We start from the raw sequence: 14,771 nt of genomic DNA on the forward strand, positions 1-14,771 counted from the left end.
TCTTAAATGTGAAAGAATGAAAAATAAGCATTCCATTTAAATAGTAAGAAAAAAACCAAGAAAATCAGGAAAAATAAACAAACAAAAAGGCACCTAATAAGTAGGAAAAAAGGATAATAAAACTGTTATACCAATCTGATTTCCTTAAAAAACTCAAACACCAGCAAGATAAATGACAGCTAAGTGAAATTTGAAAAATGTTGGGGAGAGGTGATAAGTACAAATGCCCCAAACCAGAAATTTAAAAAAGCAATTAATAGATATAGAAGATTAAATTTATGAAAGTAGTATATGTAGTCCTATTGTAATATGTTAAAAAATATAATTAATCCTAAAACCCCCCCCCCCAAATTGCCAAAATTATAAAAATTTAACCAGAATAAAACATAAAATATTTTCAAAGAACTACCTCCAACAAAGGCTCCAGGCCTAGATGGGTTTTATAGTTCAGTTCTTTAAAACTTTCAAGAACAAATAATACCATGCTATATAAACTGTTACAGAGCACAGAAAATTAGAGACAGAGTTCCAAATTCATTTTACAATGTTGACTTAACCCTGATACCACAACCAGACGAGCACACAAAGAGAAAAAACAAATTACAGACCAAATTTACTTATGAAATCCTAAATAATATACTTTAGTACAAAAATCAATAGCACAAAAGTATATGTCTACACGTGAGAGCCTTTATTTTATGAATAAAAGAAGAGGTTATATTAGATAATATCTTTATAAAATGTATCATGTTAATAATTCAAAGCAGCATCACTGCAAAATAATCTCCAAAGATGCTATTTTTGGTCAAGTATAAATGATACATCTTTAATATCAGAAAACTTACTGGAAGAGGCAACAATACCTATATTGTTACAGTTAAAGTTGGGAGGAAATTCTATAGAATGTAGTAACAAAATAAAGACAATGAAGAAGATACCCAGAATAAACTAACAAAAAAAGTCAATAGTTACAACTAGAAACAGAAATAAACAACAAAAAACCCTCCCAAGTAAATGTTAACAAATATAGATTTCCTATAAACCCAAACAAAGCAATAGTAAAACAATAGGAAAATATATTTTTATAATATAAATAACATAATAAAAAATTCCTAAGGGATAAATATAACAAGAAAAAACTGGATTTAATCAAAGGAAACTTCACTGATAGGCATGAAAGAAAGACATAAATCAAGAAATATTGGGCTGGGGTCATGGCTTAGTGGTAGAGCACTTGCCTCGCATGTGTGAGGCACTGGGTTCAATTTTCAGCACCATATACAAATAAATAAAATAAAGGTCCATTAACAACTAAAAAATGTTAAAAAAAGAGAAATATTTACAGGCTGAATTTTTCTGAAGTAAATTTTTACAGTTAATACATTTGAATCAAAACTTGTTTTGGGTTTTTGTATCTAAAATTAGAAAAGTGACTCACAAATTCCCATGAAAAAAGTAACTGTTCAAAAAATAAACCAAGGAAAACTGTGAAAAGAAGGATATAGAGGAAAGACTGGTCTTTTACTGGCTATTTCAACATTTAATGGCTGAAACATCTACACGGTATGGTACTGGCATAAGAACAGAGAACATAAAGGAAGAAGATTGAATATAGGAGGCTCTAATGATGAAACAAAAGGGTTATATATGAAAAGTGAAACAAAAAATACCTAAGATGAGTATTCAGCATCTAGTGGCATGGGTAAGTTCTTTCTACATACATTAGCAACATTATAAGCTACGAAGTTCATTAATCAGAGTTATATAAATTGAACTAAAATTAATTCTTGAAAAACATCGACATTTTAATATTATCTAATATATACAGAGGTTCATAAGCATTAAGAAATAGACATGTAAAAGAAGAATGAACAGAGAAAAAAAATGCATTTAGTGAATAACAAAGAAAATAAAAACTGTAACATGTTTAGCCAGTAATCCCAATTCTAATTATCTAAACTAAATTATTATCAAGTATGTTCACTGCAGTGTTATTTATAACTGCCCATCCAAGAATTACATAAGTAGCAGGGCTAAATTTGGTAAAACAAGAAATATAAACATAAAAGAAGATATTAGAAAAATTAAAAGAAAATAAATTAAAGTCTAAGTTTTAGGTAGTGAGATTGATACTGTGTTACTTTTAATCTTTACACATTTATAACTATCTGCTAAAATTTTCATAAAAACATATTACTTTCATAATTAGAAAAATAATATAAAAATACCTCAATGATTATTTTCATAAGCACATGACTATCAGAATTCAAAAGTTTCAACAAGGAAAAAAGCTTACAATGACTTGTAAATTAAACTATCTTTGCATGTAAAATTCCTTAAAACTGTTAAATTCTATTAAGTCTTAATTAAACAGGAAAACATGGATAAAAGAAGCTAGTCATTACTCCATTAGATTACATAATTGTTTTTTCCTCAAAGTAATTTGGATTTTAAAGACTGTGGAAGGGATTGATTTTCATATAAATACATCTAAACAATGAAATATAAAAGCATTCATACCTAAAAGGAATGGCTTTAAAAACATTTCATATTAATAACATCTTTCTTTTTTCAGTGAATGTTTCAGAACAGAATCAATTTGAGACTATTCATTCTATTAGGGTTTTATTCAGGAAACTTCATTCAGGCACTCCAAATAGGAAAACAAATACTTTCTAAAAGGCCTTTAGGAAAGGACAAAATTCTCTCAAAATCTTCACTAATAAGTATTTTTTGTGTCCAAGTGGAATCTATTCTTCTATGATTTAAAATTGTTTTGAAAATAAAATATATAGTTACGTTCTATTTTGCTTTCTTCAGTAAACATTTAAAAACTTTTTTTTTTTTTTTTTTGTAGGTACCAGGGCTGGAACCCAGGACCTCTTTACCATTGAACTTTATACTATGGTCATATTTCAGCAGATGTTGGATGTTGTCTCTATTAGTGAGATGAAGGGTTGTATAGTGGAAGAACATCACTTAAAGGATATATAAATATTAGACCATTATAAAAATGTCATATATTCATTTGCCTAATTTGTTTTTTGGGAAACTTGTAAGATATCTTTGGATAATTAGTTCTTCAACATTTCCTATTGCAGACAATTTTTATAATTTTAAAACTAAAACCTCATGCATCTTCAATTGCTACATTTAATAGATGAAACAACTTACAGAAGGAGTAGCTAAAATACTTGCCTTATAAGTTTTCTGACAGAATTTATTTTCTTCATTTTCAATTTAGGGTTCAATACATTAACACATGAGTTTGCCTGATAGTCATAACCTTTTTCTGAATTAAAATTTGCTTCTTTTGAATTCATGCATATATGTATACGCGTGCTTTTGGGCTGGGGATGTGGCTCAAGCGGTAGCGCGCTCGCCTGGCATGCATGCGGCCCGGGTTTGATCCTCAGCACCACATACAAACAAAGATGTTGTGTCCACTGAAAGCTAAAAAATAAATACTAAAATATTCTCTCTCTTTAAAAAACAAAAAATTTTTGCTTCTTTTGAATTCATGCATATATGTATATGTGTGCTTTTACATTTATATTTTCCTTGATGTGGACAGGACTGCATTGGTCTTATTCATCTTATCTTTAGAACTTATCACAGGTCTGTACATAGTAGATTCAATAGATTATTGTAGACTGAGAGAATGATCGGCTTGGATCACATGCATTCACTCAGAGTTTTAATCTTTTTAAAGAGAAAAAATAAAAACAAAAACACACCTGAAGTTCTTCAGTTTATCTTTGTTCTCTTTATTATTTCAGATATTTTTCCCTAATCTTTTTCTTCAGCTTCATTATGTTTCTCTTGGTGACAAGATTTTTATTTTTTATTTTCAGTTGTAGATGGACACAGTATCTTAATTTTATTTATTTTTATGTGGTGCTGAGGATTGAACCCAGTGCCTCACATGTGCTAGGCAAGCACTCTACCACTGAGCTATAACCCAAGTCCATAATAAGATTTTTGAATAAGAAAGTTTCCTTTCTAAACATCAATGATGAATAAATGTAGTTTTTTTTATACAGCAGTGTTTTTATTTCCAAATTATTCTTAAAGCTATTTAAAAGTCACCAAATGTAGTTTCTTTACATTGTCTTACACTGGTTAATGACAGCACCTACTTGATACTTTTCTCCCAAATTGTATAATTACAACACATTAATGCCTGTTTTGACATTTCAATAACCAGAAAATTCTGGTTTTATTTATTTTGCCAAAATAAATTTTCTCCCTTTCAAATCAATTATAAAAATGTTAAACCAGCTTGGAGTTATCATCTATTGACTTTTATCTAGAAGGATCCTTCAGCCTCCATGTTTTTGTTACCTGTATTTAAATAAATTATCTGTATAATTACATCTTTTGAGTGTTTAAATGCACAAGTCATTGAACTCATCTTTGAATAAATAATTCACAACCTTCTTTAGTTGGTATGGAGGATTAAAGAGTCTTGGATTCATGATAAGGACCTTTAGGAAGTCCAAGTAAAATTCATATTTTGCTTTTTCTTTATACAATGACTTATTTGTTGCCTTCCACTATTCCTCCAATCCCATTTCTTGTCATCCTTAAGAACTATATGGGAATCCATTTATCTATGCCATTGTCCCTTTCCCCTCAGACATTCTGAAGTAATCTAGAAACATCCTTTTATTTGATAATTTTGCCCTGTACTACATACTACCACAGAGGCTTGGAGCTGGAAGAAATCTTGGAGAGTTCTACTAAGAACTCCCATATATCAACTTGATATATTTATAACAATGATTTTTTTAAACAAAGCATTGTAACTACATATAGTGCTTAATCTCTTTAATATAGTACAGAATGCCTTATACATATAATACTTACTTGTATTCATCATAGACTTCCTGTTTGGGCAGTGAAGTCTCAGGATGTTCCTCTAGGGTATTCCGAATCCAGGAAAAGGCATGCATTTGCTGTGCCCGACTAGATGACATGGCATTCTGATCACTAATCATAAAATAAAAATATGTTTAAGCTAAACTAGACAGCAAATTCAATGATAATTTCTGAGCCAGACCTAAAAATTCCACTAAAGAACTATTTGCAAACACATCACAAATGAGTAAACCAAAGTTAGGATATATAGTAGATACCCAAATTGTCCATCTCTGGTTTCACAAGGTAGGATCAAACTGAAATTATTGTTATAGTTTCATCTCTTCTATGGTTTCTAGAGTGGAATAGGTAGTGAAGTAATGACAACATAAGGTATTTGTTTGGGCCAAAATTATCTCTAAATGGATATTTGCTCACTTATTCATTTCAGTTACCTATAAGAATAATTTATTTAATTTCGAAGAAGTTACTGAAGAAATTTCTAGTATATAAAATAACTAAAATAGTTATGCAGCATGGTCTGAGGTAAGACAGAAAAGGTAAAAGTAACAGAATTTTCATTCTGTTTTTTTTATGCACAATTTTAAAGTAATAGATTGCTGAGAATAGCATGAATGAATGAATTTTAAGAAATACTTAAAAGGCTAAGAGGAGTACTTCCCTCCACAGTTTATAGATGAGACAATATATTTTTTAAAATTTTTATTTGTTCTTTTTAGTTATGCATGTCAGTAGAGTCTATTTTGATATATTTATACAAATATGGACTACATCTTATTCTAGTTAGGATCCCAGTATTATGGATATACACAATGTTGAGATTCACTGTGGTGTATTCATATTTGTACATAGGAAAATTATGTCAGACTTATGCCACTGTTTTTCCTATTTGTATCCCCACTTCCTTCCCTTCAGTCCCCTTTGTCTAATCTATTGAACTTCTATTCTTCCCTTCTTCTTGTGTGTTAGCATCCACATATCAGAGAGAACATGTGCCTTTAAGACTTGAATATTTTTAATGATGAAACTAATCACTTAAAACAATTTACATTTATCATAAATTCATTCTATACCAGTAATTTCTTTTACATTCTGTAATGTGCTTACCTGATAATGTTAAAAATAAAACACAAAAAAGCATCTTACACTTTATTCCTCAAAATACTTATCCATTTATTCTTCGCTTTTCTGTTTAATTTTCACAATTTCTCAGACTGCACAAATTCATCTGTCTATAAAACTTAACCCAATTGCATTTCACAGTATTTATTCAGTTGCACAAACGAATCAGTAGAAACTGCAGTTAAATACTTTCCCAAATAGCAAAGACTAAAATGATCTACTGTTCTGCTGTTCTGTTTTCTAATTATTTTAGGACTATTTTAAAATATTAACAACCAGAATATATATAACATGCCTAAATCCTAAGGTTGTCCTAGAAACAACCTAATTATAGTAAAGACAAGAATAGATATACCTTTTCTCTCCATTGCTGAGACCAGAAGGCAGTTGAAGGTAGAGGTAGAGTTTCTCTAGGTCTGTAAACTTCTCAACTTCTTGCTGGTTATAAAAGATTATAAAGAAAGATCATTTAAAAAAATGTTTGTTTTCATCCCAACAAAATTTACTAACATCTACTCTTAAAAGACATTGATTCTCTAAATTTAAACCAGATGAAATTAATTGCCTGCTAATCAAAACAAAAATCTAGGCTTTTCCCCTCATCAATGAAATAATACAAATAAGTTGATATTTTCATAAAATATAAAAAGTTAACAGAAAAGGTACTTCCTTATTAATACTTAAAGGTACAAATAAAAGTATAGATCGATGCTTAAGAGAAAAAGTTTCTCATTTTTAATTATATTTAAATAAGGACAGTTTTATAATATTGCAGGACAGGTACTAGACCAGAAGCCAAGAGAAACATTCACTAGTTAATCTAAACATGAATTTAACTGGCTCTGGCTGCGGCAAATTTTCCTTACAACTGTGAAATGGATGAGAGGATTTCTAGGATCTTTTTCTAATTCTCAAATACCTAGAATATGTGACTGCAGCTGCTGCTATTATTACCTGTGGAGTGAACTGAGTTAAAACACTGAGATGAAACCAACAACCTTTTCGGGACTATGAAGATGTAATTATTCTTTGATTTGCAACAATGGCTGCTACTTAGAGAACCTATTTGTAAGATTCTCTACTACTATTGTCCTGCAACTATGTCATTTTGTCTATAAATGTACCCTATAAAATAATTTCTGCATTGTTTTTTATAGCTTTGTTTCCCAGATGAGTTTGCCAAATAATAGCTTCAAATGTAACATAAATCTTATTACAATAAAAGTATCCAGAGCAAAATTTTGGTAGCTTAATTCAAGTAAAACTCCACTGCAATGGAAAATGTGGACAGATTACTTAATAAAGCACAGATTAAACACTGATCCAATTTTTGTAAAGTTTTTAACTGAGCTTATTCATATTCATCAAAATTTACCCACAAAAGTTTAAGTCTGAGAATTCATTCAAGAATGATTTAGTCTGTCAATTATATGCAAATAACTCCTGAATATATACATGACAACAGAATGTATTTTGACACATTATATATATATAGGGAGTATAACTTATTCTAATTAGGATCTCATTCTTTGGTTGAACATGATGTAGAGATGTATTGGATGTGTACTCATATATGAACATAGGAAAGTTATGTCTGATTCATTCTACTGTCCTTCCTATTCCTGTCCCTCATCCCTTCCCTTTATCCCCCTTTGTCTAATCCAATGAATTTCTATTCTTCCCTCCCTTCCCTTATTTTGCGTAAGCATCCACATATCAGAGAGAACATTAGGCCTTTGGTTTTTGGGGACTGACTTATTCACTTAGCATGATAGTCTCCAGTTCCATCCATTTACTGGTAAATGCCATAATTTTACTAGCTCTGCATTTTAATGCCATCGTCCATGAGTATTTTCCAATTAGCTTTTGCCTCAATACTAATAGATTTACATGCATACCCTATATAGCTCTCAAAGAAAACAAACATACCAGACACATTCCCTTCTTAAGTGTTAACATCACTTTTCTCTAATTCCTAGAGTGTTTAATTTTGAAGTATGCTTAATTCTGTTCTTCATGGTACATTCCATACCAATCTTTTATTTAGACCTCTAATTCTTTGCCCAATATTTTTCTAGTCTCTTTATTTTCACTGGGACTACAAGATGTTTAGCTGTCTTACTTTCAACAATGAAGGAGAATTAATTTACTCATTAGTTTACTCATTTTGTTTTGTTATGTTTCACAAATTATGTAAGATAACTCTGAACACATATTGTATATCATGAATTAGACAAAGACTGAACATAACAAAGCACAGATAAATAACACATTAATAAGATTCTTGCCCTTAAGGATTTACAATGATATTTATGTTATTAAAATGTCTAAATAGCTGGTTTCCTTGCTTCCAACCTCTTCTCACTGTAATCTGTCTTAAATATGGTTCCTAAAATATTTTTTGTCATATACTATCAACTCTTCCCACTTAATCCCAACAATGACTATCATATTAAATCCAGGAAGGCTATGTTATAATAATAAAACATGTTATTATGAGCAAAGTCTGAGAAAATATAATAATGTGATTTCTGATAATTAAGAATAAAAATATGTTTTATACTGTTGACAAAACCTGGAATTCTATATTTTCAAATTTTATGTACATTGGAGAAAAGAATAGAGAAAAAAAATCCAGAATAGGGAATAAATTTCAGAAGATATTCCAAATTAGGATAAAGAACCAAAGAGGTGGGCTGGTGGAATGTAGCTCAGTGGTAGAGTGCTTGACTAGCACATGTGAGGCATTGGGTTAGATTCACAGCGACACATAACATAAAATAAATAACATAAAGGTATTGTGTCTAATACTAAAACAAAAAACAAAAACAAAAACAAACAAAAAACCCCAAAACCAACCAACCAACCAAACAAACAAAAAAACAAAACCCCAAAACCAAACAAACAAACAGAACCAAAGAGATGACTGAAAGGAGAATATATATAAAGTAGCTTTGAAAAAGATCAAACTCGGTGTCCTATTATTATTTTTTTACTACTTCAAACAATAAGAACTTGTAAATATTCTACTACTGTTTCATTTGCTATTTGAGGTTCAACACACAGAAGAAAAAATATGAACAGTAGCATATTTTATAAAAAGTTTTATAAAAATTCTATGAAGCAAATAGGAACAAAATTACCCAAGTATGTACTGATGGCATTCTATTCCAGCAAGGCTGGGGTCCTCACAAAGGTTTCCGATTTGGGGCATACTATGCCATTCACTGCTAATCACTGGCTTCTCAAACAATGCTGGCTAATCTAGGTGAAGACTTTAACGTTCCTTGATTCTCTAGGTAAGAGTATCATGTGCCAAGTGTGGTCAACATCAGATTATTTGATATGCCTTGTAAAAAATTTAAATGTAAGAATAAAAATCTAACATTCCATGCTGATTTACTGACAATCAAAAAGAAATATGTTTGTCTGAATTTGTGAAATTAAGGATAATGGTGCTCTACTCTTTTATTTAGAGTACTACATAAGAGACCAACTCATAAATTTGTAAAAATTATAAAATTCTGAGGGCTGGAGTTGTGGCTCAGAGGTAGAGCGCTCACCTAGCATGTGTGAGGCCCTGGATTCGATCCTCAGCACCATATAAAAATGAAATAAAGGTGTTGTGTCCACCTACAACTAAAATGAAAAATAAATATTTTAAAAAATTATAAAATTCTGAAAGTCAGTTATAATAGAGGAATACAGTACTGACACATACTAGAATACATAGGGATCCTGAAAACACACTAAGTCAAAGAAGCCAGATGTAAGGGGCCACATATTGTATGACTTTAGATGAAATATCCAGAATAGGCAAATCTACAGAGACAGAAAGTAGACTAGCAGTTGCCAGAGGCTCGGGGGGAGGGTGTATGATGCTTAATGCGAATAGGGTTAACAATCAGGGAAATGAAAATGTTTTGGAACTAGACTGAGGCGGTAGTTGTAAAACATTGTGAATGTACTAAATATGATCAATGCTAAATTTTATGTTGAGTAATTCACAATAAAAAACATTTAAGACATACATCACTGGGTTCGATTCTCAGCACCACATATAAATAAACAAAATGAAGGTCCACATATCTACATCTTCCCTTGTCTTAAAAGTTTTCATTTTCTTGAGTTGAAGAAAAAATGTTCTCAAAGCAAAGATATGAAAGAAAAGATTTCAAATTTAGGGGGAACCTCAAATATTTGCTAATTTGTTGATCAAGTTAAGTGATAATTTTGTACAAAAAAATGACAGGCTAGGAAAAAGGCTCTTCCCTGTAATTACAAAAGCTTTCATCCACACATTTAGAACGGTACTTAACTTATTTTGAAATTTCAAATGATGGTAACACCAAGAGTATATTTACACTTATCCCAACGGGACATGGGCTAAAAAAGGTTGAGAGCCAGTTTAGAAGTATATAGCCTTGTTGTTCTCATCTACTTTAACTTAAAAAACAAACTAGTTAAAAATTCAACTCCAGAAAATTTTTACACATGATCCTACAATAGATCTTTTTTTTTTTCCTGTACTCTGGGCCATAGTATTTACTCTTGAAAGTGTTCAGTTTATACTTAATTACTTGCATCTACTGATTGTTTTAAATAATCCTTTCTAGGATGTAGTCATACTTTCCCACTCAACTAGATTAAAGACCTGTTTTGTTCAATTCAATCCCCCTTTGAGGCAGATTCTGAAAGGTAAAATGGAGCTAGATAGCAAATATTTCAATACCCTATTTATTTAATTTTTAAAATTAAACCCACTAAATATCAAAGCAAGCAGAGAGAAGCAGAAAAGGTATTTAAGTATCACTATTCATATTTAAAGGATGCAAACTTTTTGTCATTCATCTTTCTTTGACTTGATCTTTTTAATAGCATATACAACAAACAATATCCTATGGAACAAAAGCAGTTTGTTAATTTCTCTATTGAAAGACAATTACCACAAAGTTGCACTATTTCAAATAGTGCTGCAATGAAATCCTTATTTTTGTCTCCCATGTCCTTCTGTGAGAGTTTCTGTGTAAAATACGTGCCTAAAAGTAGAAATAATGGGTCATAACAGTTGCATATCTTTAACTTTATTATTTTTGAATTTCTTCTTAAAACTTATGGGTATAAAAATTATCTACGATGGATGATAAGCTGACTTTTTTCATACTATTTATCATTTGAGTTTTAACAGAGAAGCTCTCAAACTTCAGCTTGCATCACAATCATGTGGTGAGCTAGATAAGATAAGGATTGCGGGGCCCTACCTCCTGATTTTCTCAGTCAGTAGATCTGAAGAGAGAGCATGAGAACTTGAATTTCTCCTTTTTTTTTTTAGTATGCTATCATTTTAATTTTAATTAAATAGATAATTTCATATTATATAGAGAGCAAGTCCATCCACTCATTGTTGATAACATTTTAGAAATATTTTCTATAAAAAGTTTAGTATTTGATTGGGAATTAGTCCATTATAACATAACTTCTACAGGTACAGAGTTCCCATCCTCACTCCCATTCTTATTAACTTTGAGAAATTTTAAAAATACAGAAAAGTACAAAATATAAGACAAGATATCCATATACCACAATCCAGAACTAGCCAGTATCTTCGCATATTTACTTGCAGTCTTCAAGAGAAATGGATCTTTATATATAAAAAGCTGAAGCCCCCTCCCCACCCTACCTCCCATACTTATTCCCTACCCCTCTCACTCTTCACAGGCTACCACTATCAAAAGTTCGGCCTGTATTTCTCCATTTCAAAAACGTTAACATACACGTTTGTATTCATTACCAATATAAAGTACTAAATTTCATGAAGTTTTAATTCAAATTTACAAAGTCACTATATGTATCATCCTGCAACTTCTTTTTCCCCCTCAATGCAATTTTTTTAGATCCTTCTGTTAATAACATGTGGATCTCATATTTGCATTTTGCAGATGTATAGTGTCACATCATAAGAACTTCTTTTTGTTCCTGATGAACAATTAAGTTGTTTCCAATATTTGGCTACAAATCAAGCCACAGTAAGTTTCCTGGTATCTCCTGAGCATATACACTCACAAGTAAAACTGCTAAATATTTTTAAATTTGTTAAGAAGAAGGAAAGTTTCCCTACTCCAAAGGTCACAGCCACTTTAGTGCATGGCTTTTGTATCTTTCAGTCTTCAATTCCCATGAATTTTGCTTGTGTGTTCATGGTCTATTTTCTTTCCCCTTCAGAGAACAAATTACCTCCAAATAATTTTTAAAAATAGTCCCATATTTTCACATCTGATGGATTTCTTTAATATTGCAAGTTCTACTAAATGCATAGGTCTCTTTCTAGAATCTCTTTCTCTCTGCTGAAGCAATACCAGATTTTTATTACTTATAGATGATCATAGCATCTGTTTTTGTCTCTTCCTTTCTAACACAACTTATTACACAGGTGAAGAACTTCACATCTATACTGATGGAGTAACAGGCCTGTTTTCTGTTCCAATTTTAATGGAAATGTCTATTGTTTCAGCATTACCTTTACCATTGACTGTGGAGTATTTTTTTATTGGCAGTCTGTTTATCATATAAATGTCTTCCTCTTCAATATGAATTTTCAGTGTCCTCAAAGTTGTTAACATTTGTGTAAGTTCCCTTCATTTGTGGTACACTGCCTCAGAATGACTTTATGATATATAAATTTTTGATGTGTTCCCATCTTGAAGATATTCATAGGGTTTTTAATGAGTATGAATTTTCTGATGTCTAATATGGTGTGATTTCTGGCTGAAAGCTTTCCCACATTCACTGCACTGGTAAGGTTTCTTACCTGTATGTATTCTCAAATGCAGAGCTAGGGTTGAGAATTGAGAGAAAGCTTTTCCACATTCATTACATCCGTAGGGTTTCTCACCTGTTTGGCTTCTTACATGTACAGTGAGAGATGAACTCTGAGAGAAGGCTTTTCCACATACATTGCATTCATAAGGTTTATCGCCTGAATGAATTCTCACATGCACAATAAATGATGTTCGTTGAGAGAAGGCTTTTCCACATTCATTACATTCATAGGGTTTCTCTCCAGTGTGAATGTTTTGATGCTTTATGAGGTACTTCTTCTGGCCAAAAGCTGTTCCACACTCATTACATTTAAAGAGTTTCTCTCCAATATGAATTTTCTCATGCTCAGTAAGATTTGATTTCCCACTAAAGGTTTTCCCACACTCCTTACACTCACACTCCTGTGTGAGTTCTCTGGTGTCTCATAAGGTTGGACTTCTGAATGAAAGCTTTCCCACAATCTTTGCACTCAAAAGGTTTCTCTCCAGTGTGGATTTTCTGATGAGTAAGGAGGTTTTCTTTCTGGCTGAAGGATTTTCCACAATCATTACATTCAAAAAGCTTCTCTCCAGTATGAGTATTCTGATGTTTAATGACATACTGCTTTTGGCTAAAGGCCTTCCCACATTCATTACATTCAAAAGGTTTCTCTCTATTATGAAAAAGCTCATGCTCAGTAAGATTGGATTTGTGGCTGAAGACTTTCCCACATACCTTACAGGCAAAGGGGCTTTCCCCACTATAAATTCTCTGCTGACTGAGGTGTGACATCTGAATGGAAGCTTTCCCACATTCACAAGGTTTCTCTCCAGTATGAATTTCTTGATACACGAGGATTTACTTTTGACTGAAGATATTTCCACATTTCTTACATTTAGAAGGCTTCTCTGTATGACCTCTCAAATGCAGAGGAATGGATAAGATTTGTGAGAAAATTTCATCATCTAGCTAAAGGCTTTTCAATACTCTTTAGAAGCACAAGGTTTCCCTTCAGCATGACTTCTATGTTCAATGAAATGTGATATGTGGGTAAAAGTTTTCCCACATTCAGTAAACTCATAAGGTTTTCCTCCAGTATGAATGCTCTGCTATCAGATGCTATATCACACTTTTTATACTGAAGGCATTTCACACTGCTTTACACTTACAGGGGGATATTACCATAAGAAATAAGCAGTGGTAGAGAACATCCAGCTAGTAAAATTGGAGACTCAACTACATACCTTCCCTTATGGTTAGGTCTAAACGGTTTCAACCTAAAACTTCAAAAATGTTTCCTTAAAGAAATGAGGTTGAGCAAACAAAGGATTTTTCCAATTTTCTTATATTCACATCCTTTTTTCCTCACTCTGTAGTTTGATGAACACAACTTGCCTCCCAAGTCTTGTTGCTTCTCTATCTGTTCATCATCTTCTCAGGCTTTTTCTGACAAGACTTCTTTTCCACTTTTTTCCCACCATCCAGTGGATCTTCTTGCTTCAGTAAGGATCATACAGTTTGGTCTCTTTATCACCTGCACTGGGCAATTCCTCTTGAAGAAATCTACTTTAGAGAGAGTCCTGCGCGCCACGTGGACCAAGAGACCGTCCTGACCCGCGGACAAAGACCAAAATCAAGAACTTGAATTTCTAACAAGTTCCCAGGCAATGCTCTTGCTAGTCAGAGGATTGTGTTTGAAAGAACACTGTTCAAGGAACTGCCCTTTCAGATTTTTTGCATATTTAAAATTGGGGATATTTATCATGCAGTCATGTACACTAATCCTCTAGTGGTTATATGTGCTCCTAGTTGTTGTTTGCCAATTCATTTTGGAGTCTTTTGACACAGACAAGTTTTTTCATTTCTGGGCAATCAAATGTGTCAATATCTATTCATAATTTGAGATTTCTGTGTTTTGTCTTTGAAATCTTTATTGTAATATCTTAAAGATACTATCTTTATTCTTTTAG

At 31.8% G+C, this 14,771-nt stretch overlaps 1 protein-coding gene and 1 pseudogene across 3 annotated transcripts in view; both read right to left on the reverse strand.

The window, feature by feature from the left end:
* Positions 1-14,771, reverse strand: part of Rfx7 (regulatory factor X7) — a 133,817-nt gene that overhangs the window by 34,542 nt on the left and 84,504 nt on the right. For all 3 annotated transcript variants that reach the window (XM_071608293.1, XM_071608291.1, XM_071608292.1), the window contains exons 4-5: positions 6,359-6,441; positions 4,870-4,992 (exon numbers count right to left, since the gene is read on the reverse strand). In XM_071608293.1, coding sequence (XP_071464394.1) covers positions 4,870-4,992; positions 6,359-6,441 — 206 coding nt within the window. The remainder of the gene's footprint in view (positions 1-4,869; positions 4,993-6,358; positions 6,442-14,771) is intronic.
* LOC139704564 (zinc finger protein OZF-like) lies at positions 12,699-13,872 on the reverse strand (annotated as a pseudogene).

The sequence above is a fragment of the Marmota flaviventris genome, chromosome 2, assembly GCF_047511675.1.
Source record: "Marmota flaviventris isolate mMarFla1 chromosome 2, mMarFla1.hap1, whole genome shotgun sequence".
Classification (NCBI taxonomy): domain Eukaryota; kingdom Metazoa; phylum Chordata; class Mammalia; order Rodentia; family Sciuridae; genus Marmota; species Marmota flaviventris.